The 27,804-nt window shown below is 40.7% G+C and overlaps 2 protein-coding genes across 5 annotated transcripts in view; both read right to left on the reverse strand.

Annotated features, from left to right (window-relative positions):
• Positions 1 to 15,471, reverse strand: part of DOP1B (DOP1 leucine zipper like protein B) — an 87,279-nt gene extending 71,808 nt beyond the window's left edge. The window contains exons 1-2 of one of the 4 annotated variants that reach the window (XM_072994119.2): positions 15,451 to 15,471; positions 8,326 to 8,497 (exon numbers count right to left, since the gene is read on the reverse strand). In XM_072994119.2, the coding sequence (XP_072850220.2) occupies positions 8,326 to 8,463 (138 nt within the window). In that variant the 5' untranslated portion in view covers positions 8,464 to 8,497; positions 15,451 to 15,471. Of the gene's footprint in view, positions 1 to 8,325; positions 8,498 to 10,225; positions 10,436 to 14,882; positions 15,245 to 15,450 lie in introns of those variants that run through there. The other 3 variants (XM_020789388.3, XM_078390550.1, XM_072994118.2) reach the window with 3 other exon arrangements.
• Positions 15,472 to 16,244: 773 nt separating this feature from the next.
• Positions 16,245 to 24,850, reverse strand: LOC110076821 (carbonyl reductase [NADPH] 1). The gene is made up of 4 exons (XM_020789323.3): positions 24,610 to 24,850; positions 23,751 to 24,041; positions 22,431 to 22,538; positions 16,245 to 21,254 (listed from the first exon to the last, which is right to left on the reverse strand). Exons 2-4 carry the CDS (start codon positions 24,034 to 24,036, stop codon positions 20,818 to 20,820), a joined length of 831 nt encoding a protein of 276 aa, XP_020644982.3. The 5' UTR covers positions 24,037 to 24,041; positions 24,610 to 24,850; the 3' UTR covers positions 16,245 to 20,817.
• Positions 24,851 to 27,804: the final 2,954 nt, after the last annotated feature.

The following is a 27,804-nucleotide window of genomic DNA, read 5'->3' on the forward strand; positions in this document are numbered from 1 at the left end:
ACACCCTTCACAAATACTTTACACCCTGTCTACCTTGTCCCCTTTAAACTCTTCCTTTCACAGCAAATGCACTTAGTAAAACTGCACTATATCATACATGCAACTTAAATAAATATTACGTATTATGTTGGTAGTAAGACTACCTCTTACAGGAGCAAGTACGTTAACTGTCTTTGTATAATGTCACTCTGTTCTGTTCAGACAAACCCAATGGTCCAGACTGGTAACAGCAGTTTAAGAAGAAATTTGTAAACAATGCTGTTAAATCAAGTACAGTGGTGCCTCAACTTACAAACGTCCTGGCATACAACCATTTCGAGTTACGACCAGCTCCAGCTGCAAAATTTTGCTTCTACTTGCGACCGGAGCTTCAAGTTACAACCAGAAAAAGGCAGGGGGAAAAGGCGGGAAATTCAAACTGCTACCTGTTGGTGGCGAAGAGGCTGCTTCTTTGTAGCTCTTTCACCACAGCAGTTAGAGTGTGTGCGATCGGAGGCTTTGGACTGCCTGGTAAGGTGCTGCTTTCTACTTTTTAAAAACTGTTCTGGCTGGGTTTTGCAGCATGGTTTTGGGCTGGGTGGTGGGATTATGTTTCTATGATGTGATCAGTCTTGCAGGGTTTGTTTGTTTTTTGGGGGTTTTCCCCCATTTCCGATGGGTCTTGCAGGATTTGTTTGTTTTTTGCCCCCCCCCCATTTCTGATGGGTCTTGCAGGGTTTGTTTGCTTTTGGGGGCTTTCCCCCCAATTTCCGATGGGTCTTGCAGGATTTGTTTGTTTTTTTGGTCCCCCCCTATTTCTGATGGGTCTTGCAGGGTTTGTTTGCTTTTTGTTTTGCTTTTTTTGTATTTCCAAAGGGTCTTGCAGTTTTTTTTAACTTTCTGCTTTGCATTTTTGCATTTCTGAAGGGTCTTGCATGGTTTGTTTGCTTTTTGCTTTGCTTTTCTTGCATTTCTGAAGGTTTTTGCATGGTTTGTTTGCTTTCTGCTTTGCTTTTTTGCATTTCCAAAGGGTCTTGCAGAGTTTGTTTGCTTTTTGCTTTGCTTTTTTTGAATTTCCAAAGGGTTTTGCACAGTTTGTTTGCTTTCTACTTTGTTTTTTTTTCTGCATTTCCAAAGGGTCTTGAAAGGCATGTTTGCTTCCCCCCCCCCCCTTGGCCAGAACGGACTGCGTTTCCGATGGGTCTTGCAGTGGTTTGTGTGTGTGTGTGTGTGTGTGTGTGTGTGTGTGTGTGTGTGTGTGTGTGTGTGTGTGTGTGTGAGAGAGAGAGAGAGAGAGAGAGAGAGAGAGAGAGATTTTTTTCTTTGGCTGGAATGGATTAATTGCATTTCAATGCATTCCTATGGGAAAGGGTGCTTCGACTTACAACCATTTCAAGTTACGACCGGAGTTCCGGAACCAATTAAGTTCGTAAGTTGAGGCACCACTGTATGTAAAACAGAAGTCTCCACAATGCTAGTAAACACATATTCATCTCTCATTGTTTATCTCTTGGCTACACTTGGGAGAGGCCTATTTTACCTCTTGGGAGGCCTATTTTATTTTTATTTTTTTGTCCTTCAAGGATATATATATAATCCTACCAGTGAGATTTCCAGTTCATGCATCTGACAAAATGAGCACAGATCTGAGAAAGTTTTATCCTACAATACCATTTGTTATTTTTATATGTTCTTTGCCTCTTCCACTCCTCCATGACAACATCACAGAGCTGGTGAATGTTAGAGACCTTGCACACCTCCATCTTCCATTCTAGGATGCCCCACATATGCTCAATAGGGTTTAGGACTGGAGACCTGCTTGGCCAATCCATCACCTTTACCCTCAGATTCTTTAGCAAGGCAGTGGTCATTTTGGAGGTGTGTTTGGGGTCATTATCATGTTGGAATACTGCTCTGCGGGCCCAGTCTCCAAAGCGAGGGGATCATGCTCTGCTTCAGTACCTCACAGTACATGTTGGCATTCATGGTTCCCTCAATAAACTGGAGCTCCCCAGTGCTGGCAGCACTCATGTAACCCCAGACCATGACACTCCCACCACCATGCTTGACTGTAAGCATGACACACTTGTCTTTGTATTCCTCACCTGGTTGCTGCCACCCATGCTTGACACCATCTGAACCAAATAAGTTTATCTTGGTCTCATTGGACCACAAGACATATGTGGACACAGGACATATGTTCCAGAAATCCATGTCCTTAGTCTGCTTGTCTGCACCAAACTGTATGCGGGCTTTCTTGTGCATCATCTTTAGAAGAGGCTTCCTTCTGGGACGACAGCTCTGGAGACTAATTTGATGCAGTGTGAGGCGTACGGTCTGAGGACTGACAGGCTGGCTCCATACCCCTTCACCTTCTGCAGCAACGCTGGCAGCACTCATATGTCTATCTCCCAAAGCCAACCTCTGGATATGATGCTGAGCATGTGCACTCAACTCTTTTGGTCAACCATGGCAAGGCCTGTTCTGAGTGAAACCTGTCCTGTTAAACCGTGCTTGGTCACCGTGCTGCAGCTCAGTTTCAGGATGTTGGCAATCTTCTTATAGTCTAGGCCACTGGTTCTTAACCTTGGGTTACTCAGGAGTTTTGGACTGCAACTCCCAGAAGCCTTCACCACCAACTGTGCTGGCTGGGGTTTCTGGGAGTTGCAGTTCAAAAACATCCGAGTAACAAAGGTTAAGAACCACTGGTCTAGGCCATCTTTGTGTAGAGCAATAATTTGTTTTTTTCAGATCCTCAAATTGTTCATTACCATGAGGTGCCATGTGGAACTTCCAGTGACCAGTCTAAAAGAGTGAGTGATAACACCTACTCCCCCTTCACACCTAAGACTTGTGACACCAACGGGGTCTCACGACACCAGGGAGGGAAAACAGCTACTTGGACCCAATTTGGACATTGTTACTTAGGGGTGTACTCAGTTTTGTTGCCAGCAGTTTAGACATTAATGGTTATGTGTTGCATTATTTTGAAGGGACAGCACATTTACACTGTTATACAAGCTGTATACTTACTGCTTTACATCATAGCCAAGTGTCATTTCTTCAGTGTTGCCACATAAAAAGATATACTAAAATATTTATGAAATGTGAGAGGGTGTATTCACTTCTGTGATATACTGTATGTTCAACAGTCATTATGGAGGACAATGAGAGCTTTGTGCACCAGAAATATACACACTTAAAAACATATTTAAAACAAGCTACTGACTGCCAAAGAAGCAAAAAATAAAATAAAATAAAAATCTTTCAATCCTTCCTAGAAAAAAATATCAGGCTCTGGCTTCAGGGCTATTCTGCATATCTCGACAGATTTTTAAAACAAAGAAACAGCAAACAATACTGCTAACTCTGCTCTCAACTGTAAAATGCAGGTGATTTATTATACTGGCAGACATCCTGTTGATTAATTATGCATGTGGAAGGGATAACATTCTGTCACTTTTACCTGGCATTTAATGAGTCACTACTGCAATTCTCAGGGGCACTCACACTCCCGCTGGTTTGGCTTGTGCTCAGAAATCTCAGTGGGGAGTCAGTAACTGTCAGATAGAAGTGACGGAATGGTATGCTGCTTGTCTTCCAAAGGCATAATGCAGCAACAGGATTCCAGCAATTTTACTGTTGCTGTTAGAAATATAGCTGTTTTTTAGGGAGCACCCATATAACAACAACAACAACAACAACAACAACAACAACAACAACAACAACAACAACAACAACAACAACAAAACAACAATTGCATTCTATCAAGACATTTCCAATGAATGGTGACCCTTTCCAGGGTTTTGTGTGTAGAGAACACATAGAATTGGTTTGCCCCTCTCTTCTTCTGGCAGTGCCCTGGGATTATACAGGTCGTATATGACTACACAGGCTGACTCTTCTCCTACGAGGTAGGTAATCAAACTCCCAGCCTCAGGCTCTGCAACCAGATATCTAAAGCACTAGAACTTCTTTCTTTCGGGGGGGGGGTGCTCTTAGACCATGTAGCTTGCCTAAAACCACACAAGCAGACCCTCCTCCTTCAAGCCACTGTGGGTAATTGAAACTCAGGAGTCTTGCATCTTCCTAAACTATCCAGCTAGCTTTTTGCCCCATCATTCACGGATAACAATGTGTACCAAAAATTGAATACCTCATTTACAGCAAATATTTTAAACCATAATTACACAAGAACAACATGACACGTACGTTCTCAGGTCATTTGCAAACAAATGATGTTCTGGCAAAGTCATTGCATGCACCACTTGCAATCACAACTGGTTAGCAGCCTAGCCAAATTTCTCTACAATATCAAAACTATCAACTTCATAATCCTCACTATCCTGTTGCCATTTCAGTTGATGCCATTCAGTTGACTTAATTAGGACCAATTACAGTCATTTTGCCTGGAATGTTAATAGGAGCTTTCGAACAGAAATACTCAGCGTGTGATTTATTAACCATTACTGAGAAAGACATGAAACACACACATAAGAAATACACAATAATCTGCAATTTCAGACTTCCAAACTTTCCTTGCAACAAACCTAACAAGTACTTGCTTCAAATTACAACTACATAAAATCTGCAGGTAGCCACCCTGTTCTGCCTGTAGCCGGTGTGATCAACATTCTAGTACTCACTTGTACATAACAAACTACTAGTTTTATGTTGCATTGATGTTTTTTAAAATATCAATATATTTTCAGCTATGGTAACATGAGCTTAAAGAACACATTACAAAATATGAGTGCAGGCCTATCCCTTTTCCTATAGCCAGTGGGGGGGGGGGGAGTTAAATAACATCTGTCTCCTGCTGTTCTTTACTTAGCTTGCAGCCTCCCATAGCCATTGTTCCTTAAACAAACACACAAGATCCTTACAGTATGTACATAACATGGACAGTTTCCATTAAAAGTACCAAACAAACTAAGAGAATGATAAAATGTCAAAGAGCACAGAACCAACAGTAGGGGGAAAATGTTAAAACTTAAGGAAAAATAATGGCTGCATAAGTACTGCACTGGAGGCTCACTACAGAAGTGGCCCATAGCTTGGAAAAGTTAATTTTCTGAACTACAACTCTTAGAATCCCTGTATTGAAGACACCATCCAAAATATCTTTTCTAACCTTTGGAAAAAGCTCTCACACCTTCATAGCCATCTATAGCGGAACATTGGGCAGAAGAGCATGCAAAGACCATTTCAATACGTAAGCAGATAGGTGAATGGAGAGGAATCTCGCACTATTTACATGTTAAAGGTCGATAGACACACGTTGAAATAGGACTAGAAATGGATGAAGGCACTGTAAATGACAAAGCACCGGTTGACAATCTTGCTACTCTGGTTTTGGTCAGTTCAAACCTCTGAGCTGTTTTAAAAGCCCCATGCAAAACAAACTGCAGTAATCCAAATGAGAGGTTAGCAAAACATGACTCATGACAAAACATAATCCTTACGAGTTAAAGGATGCAGAGGTCAGAGTTAATTACCAGTTCTGACTCTCAATGCTTATAGAAAGGTTGTGGAGACAAATCTTTTCAACCTGGCTTTTTAGAACTAATGTTTAATGAGTACAATATTTAGTTGGTTGATTATTGTTTTATTAGAACACTCTCCAAATTAAGAAGGTAATAAGGACAATGCAAATATTTTTTTTCTTGGAAACTTCAAGCTGATTCTGTTTCAGCCCAAACAAGACAAGAAGTTCCAGAGTTTGAATGTCACAATTTTAACCATGAAGCACAGCTTAATATCTTTCCCCAAACTTCTATAAGATGTTGTTAAGCAATGGCTGAAATCCAGCAGTAAGTCAAAACTAGAATAGGCCCATTGAATCAGTGAAGATGTGGTGAGCCAACTCCATGTGTTCCACTGATTCCTTGGGCCTTCTCTGGTTGTGACTTACAGGATTTCAGCCTATATCTCCTATCATCCACAGCCAACATGGCCAATTTTTAGTGACAGTGAGAAATATAGCCCAGGAACATCTGGGGAGCCATTTGGCAAAAGTAGTTCTAATCACTCCACTGGAGTTTGACAACATCTGATACACTGTTACATTAACAGGACTTCGCCCCCCCCCCCCCGCCCCAGCAAATGCTGCTGCTATCCATGCAAGGAGGAAGTACAAAATACATACAAAGTATGATGCGTGATCCAGTCTGTATCCTTCAATCAACCACTATTTGTGTTGTGTTTTGCAGCACAGATATTTGTAAAATGCTGCCATTGCATCCTGCTGTTAACTCTGCCTGCTAAGTTCCCTCAAAGACAAATAAAACTGGAAATAAAGCTCCCTTTTAAAAGGCCTTCCCACTCATTCACCCTCACTTTTCTGGATGCAATTTGTTAATAAAAAGAAAATAAATCCTCATTCTTGCTTTGCCACTGGGAAGATGTACGCATGTATAGTCAATGCACAACAGTTTGTTCAGGAGAATGAAATGCAACAAGAACGCTGGCCTGAACACAGTTTAAGAAGATTAAGGGAACAGAAAACCAGCAGCAGATGGGTTTTTGAAATAGAAAGGCTCGGTCCTGGGATTCTTAATTCCTAGTCTTCCTATGCTGTTACAAATTTCACAAGATGCATTTCAGACCAATTTCCTTTAACTAGCATGTCAGGAGTCTACACTACACAGCACTCACAGAGAAAGGAAACTGCTCTGTTTGATTGCAAGAGGATAGCTCTTTCCATGCAGCGAGCTGGACAAACCTCAGACTTGTAGAACGCACTTCTCCTGAGAACCAGTTTGGCATAAACTACGACTTGGGAGACCTGCATTCAAATCCCAAATTGGCCATGAAACCCACTGGGTGACCCTAGGCAAGCAACACACTCTTAGCTTGACCTTCTCCTTACAGAGTTGTGGTGGATACAGCAGGGAAGCAGAGACTCCCATGTGCTGCCCTGAGCTTGTTGGAGAAAAGATATGATCTAAACATGAGAGAGTTGCAGAAAGGTTTGCTTTTATTAGACCAGAACTAGGTATCTGGCTGCAGAGCCACAGGTTGGGAGTTCAGTTCTCTACTGTGTCTCCAGGAAAGAGAGCCAGCTTCTGTAGTAATGGGAAAGAGACACAGCACCAGTGCATCCCCAGAAGAAGACAACGTTAAACCACTCGTGAATACTCTATCAGAAAACCCTGAAAAAGGTTGCTGTAAATCAGAGTTTTGATGGCACACCTGTATGCATGCATACATACATGTTATAAGCTTAATGGAACTCTGGTTAAGCACTCTCTAATGTGCAATTGTTACCTACAGAAAACACAAGAACACTCTTTTTGTATTTTTGTAAGCAATTAAAAAAAAATACAGACTTCACAAAGTCAAAGAGGGTGTGAAATATTTCAGAAAACATTTCTTACTAAACCAAATTCATCAGAATTTGAATCATTTTGGAAGCACTAATCAGACGTTTATCAAAGTAATCAAAATATAGATTTTACAACAAACAAATAAAAGCTAAATTCTATAATTTAATGAAAGAATTACAATTTTTAAGGTGAAACATTAACACTTGCTTGACACTGAAGTGAAAACAGTGAAGTTGAAATGAGATTTTATGTTTAAAACATTAAAAGTTTCCCCAACCACGTGTGTCTCTTATTTTCTACTTTTACTTCTCTATTTTGGACTAAATTTAGCAAGCTAGCACATAACAAGTTATGACACATCACACAGAGCTTGTGGTATGTTTCCTGATAAGGGTAAGGCTACTGAGTTAACATTTTCCCCCTCCAACATTGTAGATATAACTGTATGTCATTAAATGAAGGTGTAGCTTTTAGTTATTTCTTCTACACCGAAATTGCTTTTTCAAGTTGGCTTTAAAAGTCTTCATTACTCGTATCCATTACAAAATATTGCTGAAAAATGAGAGGATAGGAGGAAATTTTTCAGCTTTTAGAAACCAGCATGAAAACCAGCTACATAGTGCTCCAACACATCAGCAGGAACAATTTCCGTATAAAGAAACCTCATGATCCGTCTTTACAAACTATTTTTGCAATGTGACCAATTTTAAAAATTCTCTCATTTAATCTAGTTTGATATGATGTTATTATATTTGTACTATGATACCAGTCCTAGCCTGCTGATCAGCCAGCATAACTAGCTATAACCTTACCTAACATGTAGCCTTAAAACTTAATTTTGAAGCAATTTTTAAGAAGAAGGATCCTGGGAATTAGTCTCTGCAGCAAAAACAATTAAGTGTTTTGTCACACCTTAATGACTAACAATGTTTATTTAGCACAAGCTTTTGTGGGCTGCAGCCTGCTTCATAAGAGCTACTTCATCAGATTTTTTAGTTCAAAAAATTAGATACTGTACCTTGTTAAGTTTGCCAAGAGAAGATATAAGATCTGCCCATTCACTTGAAGATTCAAAGTTCCTCAAAGCTTTATCAATTGCTGAAGAATAATTTCTATATCTATAATCACCAAGTAACTCCTGCTCCTCAGGATCCATTTTAAATGTTCATAGCAAAAAAGCTTCTTGAGAACTAAAAGCAAGCAAACAAAAAACAGATAAGAGTCCCAACGGCATCTGACATATTGAAATCTTTGTCAGAAGTATCAGTTGATATACCCCTTTAGAAGCATTAATGTTCTATATTCAGAATGCTCTCAAGTTATAAAAAATGATTCATTTTACTTTCATAGAAGCCTAGAAGTTCAAATGTACTCATCAGTTATTTCACTGAAAACATTCGAGCAGCAAAAATATTAAGCACAAAGCATACATTCATTTACTTTCTACAATAACACCATTACTCCAAATGCTATGTGAAATATCACATGTATTAACAATATGTTTTTTTGCAGTTTGTCAACCAACAGGTTCACACACAGTTAGTCATCTATCCCACTGCACGACTGGATGATTATGAGTATGCAACATTTGACCAACTGGCTCCTATTGGATGTACAGTTGCTGTTATGCAACCACATGATGGAACAGGATTCTGGATGCAAATTAACAATGTAAGTAGCATAAATATTTACCAAAGCACTATTCCATATTTCATATTATCTAATTTGCTAAAAGCAAAGCACTGAAGGTTTCTCTGGAAAGCCACTACTATATTTTACATTGCTTCCCTTGAATCAAAAGATATGGCAAAATGATTACAATGGATTTTGGGCGGTTCAGGTTCAAACCTCATTGATTCAAGAAATTCAACAGATACTCTTTCTCAACCTAACTGAAGCATATTACCTTTCTCATTGTACAGTATTTTAATTTTATAAACAGTTAAAAAAAGTTCTGATTCTTTCAGCGATCTAATTGTCAGTCAACTGCAATTATTTGCATGCATGAAGACACAGGTAAGAGGCAGGTACTGAATATATCCATCAAGCCTTAGTGACCAAGTTAACAATTAACTCTTAATGAAAGCAAAACCAAACATAAATTAGAGAGGCAGCTTAATTGCAAGAACATAGCAGGTTCTGGCTTAGCTGAAGAATTTGAATACTACTGTACCAAACATTAGACCTCTCAGTGGAGTTCAATACAATCCATTGTAACTTTCTGGAATGCCTGAAAGAGATGTGGCTTTGGAGGACTATTTTACAGTGATTTTCTTAAGGGCCAGTTCCAAAAGCGGGTGCTCCCATTTGACACCTTATTTGTTGACCTAGGAAATCCAAAAGGGTGCTGCCTGGTCCCTAAAACTACTGGTATCTTTAGAGCAGCCACTTAAAAAAACTGAAAGAGATCATTCTGAGAACCAAGAATAGGAAGATGTCATACTGCTCTCGGGCCTTTTCTACCTCCTTCCAAGCAAGTTGATGATATCATTCTGGACTAGGAGAGAACTTAATCCAGATAAGAGAGAGATGTTCTTTGGTAGCATTATGGCAAATCATGGAATAGGAGTCAAATCTGTGTCAAACTTTCCAGAAGATGTACATTCACTATTTGGCTATGCTCCTGGATCCACATCTGAACTCTGATTAAACTGATGCATCACTGTGGCGCAGTGGTTAAAACGCTGTACTGCAGCTAAAACTGTGCTCACGACCTGGGGTTCAAATCCCAGGTAGCCGGCTCAAGGTTGACTCAGCCTTCCATCCTTCCAAGGTCGGTAAAATGAGTACCCAGCTTGCTGGGAGGGCAATGTGTAGCCTGTATAATTAAAAATTGTAAACCGCCCGGAGAGTGCTTGTAGCGCTATGGGGCAGTATATAAGTCCAATAAATAATAAATAAATAAATAAATATATTACCACAAAGTATCTATGCTGGATGACCCTGAATGTGCCCAGAAAGTTCCATTAATAATCCATTAGAATCCTGCAGGAAGACAGCTTATTAGAGATGGAAGCTGGAGATATACAACTCCTTGTTACAACAACATCAGTGGCTTTAAATTCATTTCTAAGCAAAGTTTAAGGTAGTATTTCTGATTATCTTTAAAGAACTAAATAGATCAGGATCAGGTTGGAATTCCCTTCCCCAACATAGATCTGATCAAGTTTGTACCCCCCCAACATCTGAGATATCTATTGTTTTATATATTTATTTAATTCGACTTCTACACCACCCGGACCTTGCAAGGGTCTCTGGGTGGATTCCAACATCAATTAAAACAATTCAGTTGAAACAAACACACTAAAAGCCAATATGGTTACATCTATATTTTACAAAAGCAAAAATAAAACAAAAACAATCTAGAGCCATAACTCTCATCAGTTAAAATTAAAAACCTTTAATTAAAAAACTATGCGCAGGCTTCAATCCCCCTTTCTAGGGACACCCATCAAAGCCTCCCCTTTGATGGCATTCCTCTGGCAAGCAAAGCCCTTGCTCATTCTCTCTCTCTCTCTCTCTTAAACACACACACACACACACACACACACACACACACACACACACACACACACACACACACACACACACCTTGAAATTAGCAGGCTGCAGATTTTAATTTTTCTTGGTTTTTCTTAGTTGGTTTGTGAGTTATTATATACCTCTTCTATGAGTGTTTTTATGATACAATTGTAGAATACTGTTAACAGTAATGCACAATACTGGATGTCCATCGTAGACAGAAATGACAAGCATTCATGTAATAAATACATCAACAGTCTTTTAATACTGTAATCTGATTGCATTAGCTGATTCAGCAGTGATACACACTCTTCTATCCATTAGTACAGCATATCCAATCCAAAATTCTTTGTCTTTAGCTTAGATAGATTATTTTACTAAGCTTAGAGATAACATGGTGACAGTTTTTTTTTTAAAAAAATTCTATGTATAATAATGACATATCTACCTTCTTGGAGGATCGGCCTCAGAGAGTCCAGCTTGGGGAGAGGGATTTGGCTCTGTGGAGCTCTGTGGCGTTCCGCAGGGTTCAATTATCTCTCCAATGCTGTTTAATATCTATATGAGACCGCTGGGTGGGGTCATTGGAGGTGTGGGGCATTGTGCCATCAGTATGCTAATGACACTCAGCTCTACATCTCCTTTTCTCCAACCACAGTGGATGCTGTTCTGTCCCTCCAGCGCTGTTTGGAGGCTGTACTGCAATGGATGCACAAAAATGGGCTGAGGCTGTACCCGGACAAGACGGAGGTCCTGAGGGTGGGTGGCCCCACTATCGGTGGTTTGGGAAACTCCCTCTCTTTTTTTGGGGGGGGGTGACTCTTACTGCGAAGAATGAGGTTTGCAGCTTGGGGATACATCTGGACCCGGCGTTCACCATGGAAACTCAGGTGGCGCCAGTGGTCAGCTCCACCTATTTCCACCTTTGGCAGATTGCCCAGTTGTGTCCCTATCTTGATGTTGGGGTGCTCACCACTCTGGTCCATGTGCTTGTAAACTTGAGATTAGACCATTGTAATGCGCTGTATGTGGGGCTACCTTTGAGATTGATGCAGAATGGTGCAGAATGCAGCGGCCAGACTCCTCAGTGGGGTGAGAAAATAATAACATATCACTCCCTCTCTGGCCGCCTTGCATTGGCTGCCTGTTCGCTTCCGCAGCAATTTCAAAGTTTTAATGATTACATATAAAGCCCTAAACAGTTTAGGACCTTGATACTTGGCAGAAGGCCTCCCACCTAGATCCACTCGTATCACTCATTCTAGCCAGGAGGGGCAACTGAGGAACCTAACGCTGAGGGAGGTACGGAAAGTAAAAACAAGAAACTGGGCCTTCTTGGCAGAGGCTCCCTGTCTTTGGAACAATCTCCCCTCCGAAATTCATTTGGCCCCTTCACTGGGCATTTTCAAAAGCCAACTTAAGACCTAGCTATTCAGACAGGCCTTCCCTCCGGGCACCACTTAATAATCATTCAAGATGGAGAATCAGAAGAAATTAATTGCTGTAAATTGTGGTAAAATTGTCTTATATGTCAATTGTTTTTACTTTGATTGTTGTGAGCCGCCCAGAGTAGACCAAGTCTAGATGGGCAGCACATAAGTCAAACAAACAAACAAATATTAAAAGTTATCCCACCTGGGCAATTCCAGAATTCCTGAAAGAATCTTCTCAGTCTTATTCTGAATTAATATCATTGCTAGTGTTGCTATTATTACACATTTCTGGGCATAGCTGCAATTCTTACCTTATTTACCATAAAAATAATATCAACTAGAAATCTTTGATACAAAAGCAAGCTACACATGGCCTCCAAGCACACTTCACAGCTGAACTGGTACCTGAGACCATGTACATTCAATGGCATAACATTCTCTGTTTCACCCCACTACTTTAAAGAGGAGTGGAATGAGTATCTATATCTTTCCGAAGGCAAGCTGCACAGTCCCTATGGAAACAGAGAAGTGTATATTGTGTATACTTTGAAACCAATTTTAAATTTTGCGCTGTAAGCTACCCAAAGTATTTCTAACAAAAATGCTTAAACTACCTCCCTATATCACAAGTACTGTATAGTGCACAGAGCAGTAATTTTACATCTGAATATATTCATAAAAGAGTGCATATACACACAAGTGAAAATGCTTATGGTCTGGTGATGCGTTGGGAAACTGCCTCACCACCCTATACTATGCTGCAGAAACAAAGAAAGATTAAGGCATTCAGGAGTGGATTTCTAATTGGAGGGACTAGGAGATCAGAACAAATTCCTGGCCGCAGAATTATTTAATGCATGGATCAAACAAAAAGTCTATTTAGACTCTGGCTCCTACAGTGGCTAGCCAGATGCCTGTGGGAAGCTCACCAGTCTGACATGAGAGCAACAGCACCCTGCCATGTGTGTTCCTCAGTGACAGGCACTGAGAGGCATATTGTCTCTGATACTGGAAGTAACAAAGAGCCCTCATGACTAGTAGCCACTGACAAACTAGTCTCCCTTTTTGCTCCCCTTTTCTAAGTATGCCTTTTGCACTGTGCTACACATGAGATATCTCAGAGATTTCATTGTAAACCAACGGATCCCATAAACAAGACATCTTCTACTGTTGCTGTAGAAATAGCTCTCTGAACAACTACATTCTAACAAACAACTCCTGGCCACCAAGCAGAAGCTATTACTAAAGAGCTACAAGGAAAGACAATTGGATGAGGCAACCTTAGAAGAAGCGTATGTAACAAAGTGGGAATCTACCCCAAAACCAGTTGAAATGTCTTCGCTCTGAAAGCATGATGGACTTTTTGGGAAGCCTGCTTGCATCAGTGATGATATTCGCAACTGTAAGTACTCTGATCTGAATAATTACCAGCAACCTGGCAACTCAATACAGGCAAATAGGCTTTAATATGACTCCTAAGCCTCAAACAGTAAAAGGAAAATGTTCAGCAATTCTTAAATCAAATGCAGCGCTGTGGTACGAGAAGTTGCACCTGCCAGAATTCTTCCTTTCTTGGGGCAATTCAAGAGTCACATAACATCTAAAAAACAACAATTCCATCTTCTCTAGCCCGCAACATGCACAGGGATCCTGGAGTTAGTGACCCAACACAGGACTAGTAGGGTCTCCCTCTGGATAAATACCCATGTATATAAGAAGAAACTCAGAACAAAACAAAACCCAAATACTGTATCTGACAGCTGCTTCTAAAACAGAGTCACATGAGAGACTTCCATAATAGTAGACAGTCAGTATGATACTATTTGATACGGCCCATGGACTGATTCAAATAAAATGAGAGTGAGTGACATTAATCCAAATACTATTATAACCCACTTTGCACTGCCTCTCCTCCTCTCCATGTTGCTTTGTAGAAGAGGGAAACACTGCAACGTGTAGCAGTGAGGCACAGCCCTTCAGATGTCAGCCTAGCTTTATTGAATCTCTGTTTTATTATGTCTAAAATAATTTCTCTTAGCTCAAGACAGCCTCTGTTTCCCTTCTCCCTTTTACATCAGCTGTGCTGACCCAGGTAAGGAATGTGACTGCATTAACTAAGGAATACTCTAGCAGCTTTTCTCTCCTTGTTTTTGACAGGGAAGGCAAAGGCAGGGAGCGACTGCTGTGTAACGCTACCAGCTTAATAGCTGGTACCAACACCCAGCAATAGGCAGAATACAACCTGTAGGATACCAGGAATGGCGATATACACAAATTGCATCTCACATACACACAAGATGTAATTTGTTTGTGTACACCACACAACGAATTGTGTCTACATATATACATACATATCCATAGCTGAGAAAGTGGGAAGCCTGCAACCTAGTTGTATTGGTCTGTTTTTCTCCTCTTCAGGTGCAATTCAGAAAAAAGAGTAAGTATATTCCCTTTAGAACATAACCTCATTTATCGGAGATCAGCAACCTAGCACCCTCAGATGTTTTGGGCGAGAGTAGTCCAAAACCATTTGCTTTCCCTTGTTATCTGTCACAAAGTGAGGGCATGCTTCGAAGAAAGGTGCTTTGTTCCGTCCTTCCACCAGCCAAGATGAACACACCTGAAGGAGAGGAAGGGGCGGCTTCGGCTCTTTCCAGGGCGAGCAAAATTACCCCCTTAGCAGCTCCCCACCACCGCCACCGCCGCCGCCGCCGCCGCCGCCGCCGCCGCCGCCCAGAGAAGGGAAGGAGAGAAATGCAAAGAGGAGGCACTGCAGACCAGATGAAATGCCCCCCCCCACTGCTAAGGCAAGCGGCAAGCACCCCTCCATCTTCTCTGCTCCCCACCTGAAGAAGAAGGTAAGGGCGGAACGCCCTGCTGCTCCCCCCGAGACGAAAGGCACTGCCGCAGTTCGTCCTGCAGCCGCCCTCCCGCTGCTACGACGTGTCCCACGCCTGGGCGGGTCCGAAGCACAACCCGAAGTCAAAGGCAAGGGAGGAGGAAGCCGGCCGTGGGGGGAGGACAGGAGCTCTCGTTATTTATTTGCCCTTCCTCCCGCAGCCGGCTGGGGAGGTACCAAGTTGAAGAGCGGCGCTGGGGAAACACGGGGGAAGGAGCAATGGCAGCCGGGGCGAACTCGTCCCGTCTTCAGCGTCTCCCTTCTCAGGGATATAAATTCGGTGACTTACACGGAGTTGCTTGGCGTCACAGGGACGCTTAAGTCCACCCCCGGGGAGATGGTACGTTCCGGCAGCGTGTGTGCGGGCTCGTCGCTTAGCGCCACTTGCTGGCAAAAGCCGGCACTCGCCGCCCAAGAGGGAGGCTGCCTTCTTGATGAAATCGCCGTCATCTTTAGTGCCTTCCCGCTGCGGTCAGATAGGAAACGCCAGATTAGATAATTAAATGTACTAGGCTTTAATTTGAACCTTAATAAGATTCTCAGCACTTAAATTATCGTGAATAATACATCGTTAAATGAAAGGGTGCGAACTGGTGAATCATTTGCTGCTTTCAAAACCCTGACAGCGCCTGCCACCCGGGGGTCAGGGTTGTGTTTGTGTGGGTAGCTCCCCCTCCCCTCTTCGGTTCCAATCGAGGACATCGGTTCTACAGTACTGTATATCATGTAAAAATTAACACCTAGTGAAGGCCAATTCTGGATCCATTCTGCTAGAGGAAAGAGTCAGCAGAGAGAGTCTGGCGAATTGCCCCTATGGAGAACATCATACCAACTCAGAAGAAAAAGAGAATTCAAACTGCTAACTTTATGACAATGTGGAATCTCATTCAATTCATAAAAGACAAGGCTCCAGTATACGAACTGCACGTGACACACTCGGATCTTTGGATATATATTTTTAAAAGCTAGAATAACAATGTGATCAAGTGATTTTGATCGCTCTCTTCTACTTCTGCTTTCTGCGCCTTCAATGTGTTTTGTGTTTTACAATAAATTGTGTTAATAAAACTCAGTAACACAGACTTCTTAAGTGAAACAGTGGAAGAATGTTATTGTTTATTCAATAGATGATGGCAGTGATTATGTTATACAGTGCATATAGTTCCATTTTTAAAGCTGAAGTAAGTAGACCATCCGGTTATTCAAGAGTAAAAGACACTTGGAATGCAAGGGTAAAAGGGCTGCAAGAATATCACAGGGTTCATATGGGCAATACAGGTGTGGGGGAGGGAATGTTACAATGGACCACATAGGAATGTGTGTTTAATCAGGATATGAAGCTGTAAATATCTTTGAGTGAGCCTTATCTGTGCATGGTCCAAATAAAAAGGTAGACCAAATCCAAATTACAGATTATTTCTTTCCCACAATGTGAATTATTCAATTTAACAAGGTTATGGATACACAATAGCACATTATGTTTCATATTTCATAGACTGTCCTGAAACCAAGACCATCTGAAAAGAGATTCTAAAAGATATCTTTGTGATGTAAGGAGCTCTGATTGAGTAGACTATTTCAGTAACAGCAACACAACATTTGACTGCTTCCTACAAAAAGGGCACAAGATTCATAAAATGTATACAATTATCTAATGAAATAATATCCAAATACATGGAATATATTAGTCAAATCAATATACAGTATTGCATTTAATTTCTTCTGCAGAGTAGTTTTACAAGAAGAACTGCATCTTCACACAGAAGGGGGATGAAGTTAATTTCAATTCAGTTTAATTGTATGTTTTATTAATATTTTTATCCTGCCAACTAATGGCAGAGTCACTACTCTTTACTATTTAGAGATGCATTCATAAGACAAGGAAAACATGAGACACACAGAGTATTGTTCAAAATGAAATCAAAATACAACTGCATGTGTATAATAAGAAAATTAAAAAGAAGCAGCTGAAATATCCTTACATTTGCTGTTTCACAAGTCTGAACAGCACAATAGATAAATCTGGGAAAATATTTCCATTATTGCTTTACCAGTACTTAACTCTTTAAAAAAACCCCGTAAGATACATTTCAAAAGCTCCTTCTGTATATTTTAACAAACCGGACATAAGTAATATATTTTTGTAAGGTAAATGTAAAGGTTCCCCTTGACATTTAGTCAGTCGTGTTCGACTCTAGGGGGCGGTGCTCATCCCCGTTTCCAAGCCGTAGAGCCAGCGTTTGTCCGAAGACAGTTTCTGTTGTCACATGGCCAGTGTGACTTAGACCCAGAATGCTGTTTATCTTCCCACCGAGATGGTACCTATTTATCTACTCGCATTTACATGCTTTTGAACTGCTAGGTTGGCAAGGAGCTGGGACAAAGCGACGGGAGCTCACTCCGTCGCATGGATTCGATCTTATGACTGCTGGTCTTCTGACCCTGCAGCATACAAAGGCTTCTGTGGTTTAGCCTGCAGCACCACCACGTCCCCATTTTTGTAAGAGTGACATACAAAAAATACATGTAAAAGGGAAGAACAAAAGGCAATGATCTGGTGTGGAGTTATGCACCAACAACTTTGGGAACAGCGGGCCTAAAATAGAGGGTTTGGTGTGTTTCAGACAGTCATGTACTTTTTCAAGTGTGGGGAGGAGTTGCCTCCAAATAGCATTCTGCACCAGACAAGGAATCATCTGCCAGACCCCTCTAATTGCTAAAGTAGCAGCTCCACTTAGAGGACAATTGAGAGATGCACATGCTGTGTAGGTAATTTTTTCCAGCTGGTAATTTAGTTTCAAGATATATATCCAGGCAAGAAGCCAGAAGAATCTTGTTCCCAGTGATTACACCAGTGATGCACTGAAGTTCTAACATGAACAGACTGACTGATTAGAATTGCAAAATACAGTACTGTACTTGATTCGTCCTCCTTCTGCAAACAGAGCAGCAGGCATTATTATTTCTTCATGGTGCACCAACAATGGAAAAGGTGGAAAAAATAGAAAAGGAGAGGAAGATAGTCCTTGATTCTGTTGTGACCTACCCAGCTAAAGCCTGCACAGGAACACATTCATCCATCCAGATATACACAATCCTGATAGTGATAATAAAAAATAAACTTTTTATTACGGTCATTGACCAGCAAAAGTAAGGAATACTGTACTATTTAAATAAGGAGACATAAAAATCTATCTAAAAACACTAAAAACGACTATATAAATCTATATAAATCTACATTCATGCATCTTATTAAATATCTCCTGCCTCCCTATCACAGGCCTTATCTATGGGCTATTTATTTCAGCTTGCATAGAATGACAGCATTGTTACTTTGAAGCTCATAGAGCCCGTGTGATCATTAAGGCCTCTACATATATAAACCAATTTACAGATACTATAGCTGTGCTTTAGGTGGAACCTTTCCTTCATGGATTTTGATCGCAGAAGCACAGAATTTAGCTACTTTAGTCAGCATATCTGAATTTTGATTTAGCCCAATATATCTGCTAGGGCATCGCCCTGTCAGCAAAAGCAGTGTGTAATGTGCCTGTGATCGTCCAGGAAATGCCCTTATGTAAGGACTTCTCAAATGCCAGAATAAAAAGCACAGTGAAGTAACACATGGGAGATAGATTCAATCTCACCGGAGTTACAGGGGCATATATGCCAATCCTGATAGTGTAACGCAAAAATGTAAGCTGATTATTTAAAAAAATAATAGTGGCTAGCCTGAAAGTGAAACAGCACGCTGACTGTACCCTGCCTAAACACAAAATAGCTGTCTCAGCAATTGCAGAGGGCTAGGGAGACTCCAGTGACCTCACTCCGAGTCCTCCTCAGAGTCTTGGCAGGAGAGCTCTGCAGCTTCCTCAGTAGTTCTACTGGTGTTACCATTTAACAGACTTTTGTTGCAACTTTCCTTTGAATAGAATCAAAGGAAGATTTCAACCCACAAGGGATGCACGTAGGCCATGAGTAAAATATTTCTCAAGCAGATAACCTAACGTAATGGAGTGGTCAAGTGCTTGCCTAGGTTTGCTAAAACCAGTGGCAGCTGCTCTCCATTGTGGTTCAGTAGGCTGGAAGACACAGCAACCAACAACAGGTGGAGTCAGGGCACAAATAAGCATTCACACACAGAGAGAAACATGGTCACCCAGAGGCAGGCAAGAGTCTAATGCAGTGGTTCTTAACCTTTGTTACTCAGATGCTTTTCAACTGCAACTCCCAGAAACCCCAGTCAGCACAGCAGGTGGTGAAGGCTTCTGGGAGATGCAGTCCAAAACTCCTGAGTAACCCAAGGTTAAGAACCAGTGGTCTAATGGATGGGGTAGCTTAAGCCTGAGGTAGGGCAGGGTCTCATTTATTCTCAAGGACCAGCTACCACTGACAATGGACCAGGATAAGCGGGAAAGATAAGGAGTTATGACTGCAGGATAGCTCAGTGGTTTAGGTCTCTGGCTGAGGTTGGGAGTTCGATTCCCCACTGTAACTATTTGACAGAGACTAGACTTGAAGATCTAAAGGGTCCCTTCCAGCTCTGTCGTTCTAAAATTATGATAATGAGTTTGCATATTTTCAACCTTTGGTGATAAATTAACAAGTCAGTAATTAAACAGGACACTTCAGTCAGTTTCTGATAAAAAGGAATTCTAATAGTTTCAGCCAAAAATGAAGATAATTGACCAATCTTATTAATCTGAATGATCAAAGTGGCCAATAGAGGCACACACCACACAGCATTCACTTTCAAAAGTTCAGGTATTACTGAGGCTTTTCCTGGGTTTTAACTTGGAAACTAGTGACTTAATTTCAAGCTCAAATGAATCTCTCTGGGAAGTAACAATACACTGATTAAGGAGGAATTCAAGAAAAAATTGGACAACCATCTGTCAGATCTGCTTCGGTTTGGATTCTTGCACTGAGCAAGGGGTTGGACTCAATGGCCTTATAAGCCCCTTCGAACTGAACTGTTCTACAATGCTTTAAGAATATCATCAATTACTGGTTCTATAATTTCTAAAGTATTCAGTATTCTAAAATATTGGAGAAACAGGATTTCTAAATATTGGCTGGACTATTCCATGCAACCTCATTGAATGCAACAGAAACTACTGATCAGAATAATATGTAATTGTTCAAAGAATGAAGGAAAAAGATCATCAAGGGCAGTTGTTAATAGCTCAATAGACAGCAGCAAATCTGATAAACTGTTTATTAGCAGTTTCCACCCATAAATCTAGGATTAGGAGCACAGATTCCTGACAAAAACTGAAGCACTTGCTCTCCTTTAAAAACTAAGGCTGGAGGCAACAATAGAGATATGACGAAGAACATATATTATGTTTAGTGTTTAAAGTGCTACTTTCTCCCCCCCCCCCTTTATTTTGTTAACATATAAGACAGGGTAATATGGCTGCTTGTTTGGAAAGGCATAGGGTGTTGGACACATAAAACTCTGTACCCTACACTGTGTTTCCAATGCACAATTCTTAAAATGTCATCATCATTACAGCTGATTACTCAGTACTGGAGTTACTAATTGGAAAGATCTAAAAGAAGAATCTCCACTTAATCTTCTGTTATCAAAACCTGCATGCATTCGGAAGCAATAGCAATATAGGAGATAAATGGGCTTATCTCAGGAAGAAGCTCACCACGGCTGAACAGTTTTATCACTAACAAATTGGCCATGAGGCCCATTAGCTCCAGGAGGTAAAAGGGCCAAATAAACTGGAGTCTCAGCTCCTTCATCTGGTGATTTGGTGGCTCTTGGGCCTGCCATGTCTGTCCTGACCCACCCAGGACAGCAGGCATTGAGGAGGATACCATCCCCTTTCCGTGTTTCATTCAACATCCGTGCTTGAATTCGGGACAGAACCGTCACTCCGATTTTGGAAACACCATAAGCAGTATTGGGCCAGCCCTCCTTCTCATGCACCCCCTTCTTGGCGTCTTCTACAAATTTTTCCATGAGTTTCACTAGCTCTTCTTCCGTGATTGTGTTGCTACGAAACTTCTCCTGCAGATCTTGGCTGCATTTGGGAAGAGCCCGAACACTTACCACACTGGATACATTCACTACCCTTCCTGTGACAAAGAACAGCAACACAATCCATCATTAAGAAAATTGTGCAAAGAACAAGAACAACAACAGGTAGAAATAATAATTAGCACATGAAATCACTAAGAATAAATTACACAGGAATTAGCATACATATAAACAGAAACACTTCTACTAATATCTTGAGGAAGTTCTAAGAAAAAAAAAAAGACTGATGACAAATCCAAAGAGTAGGACACACAATTTTAGCATTTACTTTTCTTCAAGCTATCTCACTAGCATCTTAAACAGATATACACTTTAATGAAAAGTACTGTTACAACCATAACAAGCTGAAATATTTGGGGATGTTATCTAGTTTATCAGTTTATTTATTTATATGCCAGCTTTCTCAACATATGAGACCCAAGGCAGCTCACAGCAACTGCAACTGTAGATCAATAGTTTAAAAAATATTATATACAAATATGCTTTTAAAAAGTAAACATATAGCAAGATTAAAAATAAATTTAAAAAACATATAAAAATCTATAAGTTAATTAATAACACATTCCTGAGACACATTACTGCTTAAAAGCCTGACTGAAGGGGAAGGTCATACACCATAATGCCAGCAATTTCACTCACTTCATAAAATGACTCAGCATTTTAGGAGTTGGGTAGATTGTCTGATCTTGCAACATTGTATTATAGGGAAAAAAAGGATTGTCCTAATATACTGCAACCCTACTCAGACATTTTTATGGAGGTACTAAATGTGTAAACTTGGGCCAGTGGGAAAATGCAATGCAACCTTTCCTACATTGAGCATCTCCTGTGTATCCTCATCTGCCCTTTCATATATCCAGTAATCAGTGCCTAAATAAGGTTCCTATTGTTGTTCCTTCACTAAATGCCTGTGAAAAGACCTCCATTATTGTGAGCGATCCTGTAACAGCTGAAAAATGGCCAAAGCACAGCAGTCTGTCATTGGGATGCGTGTAGACCATCTCAGGTGTCATCCACACACATTTTGTTTAGATATGCCAGCGATCACTGTTTTGAAGACCCTAACATGAAGACTTTGAACAGTATAGCGATCTTCATATTCATCTCCCCCTGTCTTACAGAGGTCTTTGCTAATACTCTATCTCCTAAGAATAAGAAATTGCTGTACTGTTTCTTCACCCTTTGTTACTACTGGATCAATATGCAGAACTTACCTTGCGGTTTTATGAGTGGTAATAATTCATTGCAAATATTTCTGGTTGCAAAGAAGTTTGTTTTCATGGTCACTTCTGCTTGTACTTGAAATGGTGTGGTGTCCTCCACTTTTTATGATGGCAAAGAAATGAAAATGCAGAAATACAAGAGTTATTCAGAAGTACGTTCCTCTGCAAATGCGTTATCTCAATCAACTCCCAGATACTGTATCAGGATACTAGTACAGTACATCGCTATACAATACTAATGCAGGTTCTTTCTTGCATTGTACCATTTTTTATCCTGAACAGTAACTGAGTATAACTGGGACAATTCAGCTTCCTGTCTTTGCTCACAACCAGTATTCATGATGTACAGTGCACAGGATGCTTCCAGGATGATTGGTGGTCACAATATTTGTGAGCACCTTCTAGCCTCCAGTGGAAATGTAAAAAATACAAATCATTTCTACCAGATGCTAGTTACCTGTGCTTTGCAGCTGTGTATTATTTTGATTAATTTTTCCAAATACACATCTGAGACCCTTTCAAGCTTCTTCTGACACTGAAGGAGCCTTTGCATGTAGACAGAAAGATCAAGCTCATGTCTATCGTACCGGGTGCGATAACTGCTGATGAGTACATGTACTCATGACCATATTTCTTAAACTAAATTACTTCTACTTTTTCCTGGAATGAACCATTTTCTGTGTAAGAAAACAACAGTGTATGAGGTGGCCTTGAACTTCAAAAGAAAACAGCGCCCATCAAGATCATGAAGTGCATAGCAGATATGGCTGCAGGCACCTTTATGCTGCTTAAAGTACAAATACAACATTCAGTCCTGCTGTTCCATCACAATTGTACAAATCATTAATTATTACTACTATTAATTATAGCAGCAGCACCTGTTCTTGTGCTAGGCTCAGTTCCCAAAATATGTGCAATGAGATAGAGGAGGTTCCCTCTTCAGGTGCAAAGACTATTTCTCACACTCTTTAGAATCCATGGTGAGTCCACCCTCATCAGAAGGGGAAGATCAGGCAGTAGTTTTTCCACAAAAAAGAATATTACTACTGTTGTTGTTATGAGTCATTTCTGACTTATGGCAACTGTAAGAACTAAGGATCTCTGCAAGGGTCTGTTCCCAATAGCCCTGCTCTGTTCTTGCGGACTCAAGGCTGTGGTCCCTTTATTGAGTCAAGCAATCTCCTGTTTAGTCTTCCTCTTTTCCTGCCTTATTGTCTTTCCCCATGACTCTTGTCTTCTCTAAATAGTTTCAATTTAATCATACTACTAGTAGTAGTACTTCCAAACACTATTATTGCAAGCGTCACTTACCTTTGAAAGCAATTCCCGCATTGTTGACTAGCACATTCAATCCCCCGTACTTTTCCTTTAGAAAATCCCGAAGAGCTCGGATACTCTGAAGATCATTGATGTCCAGCTGGTGAAAGAGGGGCTTCAGTCCTTCCTCCTGCAGCTTGGCCACGGCTGCCTTGCCCCGTTCCACATCCCGGGCTGTCAGGTAGACGTCCCCAGTGAACTGTTTGCACAGAGCCCGCACAATGGCAAACCCAATGCCTTTGTTGGATCCGGTCACCACGGCAACAGCAGGGGTTGACATTCTCTCTACCAAGCGAATACCGATCAGGAAAACGTTTTAGCAACACCCCAGGCACACAATTCCACCTCCCTCCCACCAGAGCAAATAAATATTTTCGATGTCACCCCGTTGTGGCGACACAGATGAATTTGCTGTAGAAGAAAATCATCAATATCATCAGATCTGGGCGCGCCCCAGTTAGCCAACTGCAGCTAAAGGACCACATCCTTGCGCCGTAAGCGATCCCTACCCCCGTTTTCTGCCTGCATACGAGAGCCCTCGGCGTCAGGGGCATAAAACACTACGTTGTGCATGTGCACGTGGATATATACAGAATATAGAAAAAAATACACTCCTCTCTCTCTCTCTGTGTGTGTGTGTGTGTGTGTGTGTGTGTGTGTGTGTGTGTGTGTGTGTGTGTGTGTGTGTGTGTGTGTGTGTGTGTGCACGAGTAATGGCTTGCAGCGCGTGGTGTTGCATCCTCTGTGCCCTGGACATATCGCCCCTCCCGACTCACGTTCCAACAGGTAGCACCGTCTGTGAATACAGTAACAGGAGTGCCTGATCCGAGAACACCGGCGACCCCCAACTCACCTTCTTGCCTTTAGAACGTGCACAAGGAACCAAAGTTCAGCCGAAGAAAGAGCGAATCTTGCCTCTGACTTGATCTGCGGGGTGTTATCGGTCGTCGAAGCTTTAAACCCTGCTGCGCATGCTCTGTGAAGGGTAGGGTGCTGTTTTTGCAAAAAAAGGGCGGTTAGGCCCGCCTTTTTGGCAAATTTCCCGAGACCCAAAGGACAAAAGTCGTCCTGTGTAGCCTGCGGGAGAAGAGAGCAGGGCTGAATAATAAGAGAGAGCAGGAGCACGTGACGGCCTGTTCCTTGATGCTTTTCCTCTGGGTGTTATCTTTGATTCATTGTTTGCTTATGAAACAGTCTGATAATTAGGTTACCCATTTACTGTAGGTTAGGGATCTCTGATACTAACTAACCTAAGGTGCTGCATAAAGTTCACACAAGCAAGCCACAAACTGCATGTAGGAATAACGCACTGTATAAAAATATGATCCAGCATGGGGGAGATTTTTGGAAGGACAGAGGAACCTTTGCGGAGCTCCTGTAACTTAATGGTGTAAGAATTTGAAAATTATCTAGGTGTGTCACAAGGAGAACAGTGAAATCGGAAATATGTATGCTCTGAAATAATTAAGCTACACCTGCAGAGACTTGCTCTCCAGAAGCAGAACTGCTGAACTTCAAGCCTGTACTCTTTTTGTGCAATGTAGTTTAACCCTTACACAAATGACGCAAGAGACTGGGATGGAGGGGGGGGGTTGTATTTAGGAAGCTAAAAGGATAGCATAATTCTTAGATTTTGGACTAGAACTCAGAAGACCTGTCCTTCCAGGGCATGAAAAGTCCTGGGTGGCTTTGGACCAGTTACACAAGCTTGTTGTGCAGATAAACTGGAGAAGAGGAGACTTGGGTAAGGTGTCTTCAGTTCACTGGAGGAAAGGTGGGATGTAAATATAATGAAATAATCGGAGTTGTGCCATTGTTTTATATGGGACAAGCTGTTGGGCAGAAGAAAAATGTAAACAAAATTTACCCTCATCCCCCCCGCCTCTTCTGGGAAGAGGCTTTCCGTTTGGCTTTTCTTTTAAGTGATATGTTCTGCTCTGATACAATTCTTTTTAAAAATTCACTTCCTCATCCCCTTCACAGAGGCAAGGAAGTGCTTAATTGGCTTTCTCCTTAAGACACTTCACAATATAGGCAAATGGACAGCAGGCCAAAAATGTTTGCTTGAGGTCCATATGCCATTTCAAGATGAGGACTGCACCAAATGGCATACTGGATTGCCTAGTGACTCTAGGTAGCCTGATCCAGCCCACTTAAAAACATGTATGCAGACAAGCCCCTGTCTCTTTCAAGGTGAACAGGATTTGAAAGAGCTACAAAACAGAGCTGGTGGCAGTGGCAAAAGATCCAGATACAAAACAAAACTCCCAGAGGATAAACACAATAAAATGTTGTAATTTTACAACCCTGCATACAGCCTGTAGTTTCTATGACTGGGAGGGACCTTTCTGAGTTAGAGTGATTGTCGATCACTTAACCAATAATTTCCTCCTGCCTCAGAATTCAAAGAGAGTCCTGCCCCTCTGCTGTATTTCCCTCTCTTTTTCTCTTTTTTTAAAGGAGAGATAATGGCATTTTCAAAGTTTTGCATGGGCCTGGATCGCTGGTATGCAGACTTGCTAACAATTTATTGAAAAAGTAATGTTTAATGCAACAAATGAAACATATTTAGTACTAACATTAGCAACAATGAATTAATTTGGGATCTTATTAAAATTGATTAAACAAACTGTTTTAAGCAGATGTTAAGCAGAACTTGACTGGTCTGGTTTAACTGACTCTGGCAACTAGCCCTAACAGACAAACTAATACAACCTGGCCAAGGGAAGACTCAAAGAGACCTTTGTCTGAACTGAGTACTGTATACAGAGTAGTCCAGGATTCCCTCACGCTCAGATGCTGTTCTGTTTTAATACAGTTTTCAGAAAGACTTTAATTCCATAATGGCTGGAAAAAACCCAGTTAACAGTAAAACATGAACCACACTAATTCATTATGCTTAAATTCTTTATTGCTTATTTTATTATGTTTTCAAAAGACAGTAGAAAATATTTGCAAAAAAAACAAAGTAGAAATATGAATCCTTTATTGCTTCACAGCCAGTTAGGCCTGTACGTAACAGAAACAAACCACTCTTCAAAAAAGAGAAAGTAGAAAGAATAGAGATATGGTCAAATACAAATTGAAAAAAATTCTAGATTTTTTTCAACCTAAGCGTCATAGAACTCCATAGCATGGTTTTGGTCCAAAATTATTTAATGTATTAATTTTAATTTTCATATATCATTAGCCACATGTTGTATTTTAAATTCCTCCATTTAATATTTTAATAGGTTTTGTAATGTCTTATAAGTGAACATTAATACAATCTTTTTTAACTCTCACACAAACAAACAAACAAATAAGGAAGCAAATTCCAGTGAAATGAATATGATATTCTTAACCTTGCATGCTGAAGATCATAATAATGGCATCAACAGTGGACTGGATTCCTGGGAAAAATGAATGTGTTCAGAGTCTCATTGATTACTAATTTTTAAAAATGATGTGGTAAAATAACAAAATGTTTCTCCTCATCTACAAATCAAACTTTTTGATGTTAATTATTCATGTGATGGCAATGTTTAAACTGTCATACCATGTAGTTAACCGTTTTGATCAGATGATCTGTGAATGTGTATTCTGCCTATCTTGACAAAATTTTCAAGTACTGTACTATAAATGCTTGTTTGGAAGTAACAGAATTTTACTGTTAGAGTCTTCAGATTTTACTGTTAGATTCTTCAGATGCCTGAAGAAAAGTATGTTCAGGTTGTCTCAAACGAGGGCATAGGTTTGTCAGACGGGCAGTGTTTTGCATGTCATTTGCTTCTCACCATGACTCAGCATTCCTGTATTTGATCATTTGAGCAACGTATTTCAACATCTTTGCATTGTACTTTGCCCAGTTCTTTCAGTATATTTATCTTTTACAATAGAAAAAAAGTTATTGTGTGTTCTTTGAAAATAAAATGGTTCCAGAGAAGTATTACATGGCTCATACTTTAACTTTGAAGTATACGAGGGAAGAAAAGAAAAATGAGAGGCCTGAAGGTGAAAACCTTATGTAACAAGCTAAGCACAGGCAATTAGAGATACAACAAGACCC

This window comes from Pogona vitticeps, chromosome 3 (genome assembly GCF_051106095.1).
Source record: "Pogona vitticeps strain Pit_001003342236 chromosome 3, PviZW2.1, whole genome shotgun sequence".
NCBI classification, from domain to species: Eukaryota; Metazoa; Chordata; class Lepidosauria; order Squamata; family Agamidae; genus Pogona; species Pogona vitticeps.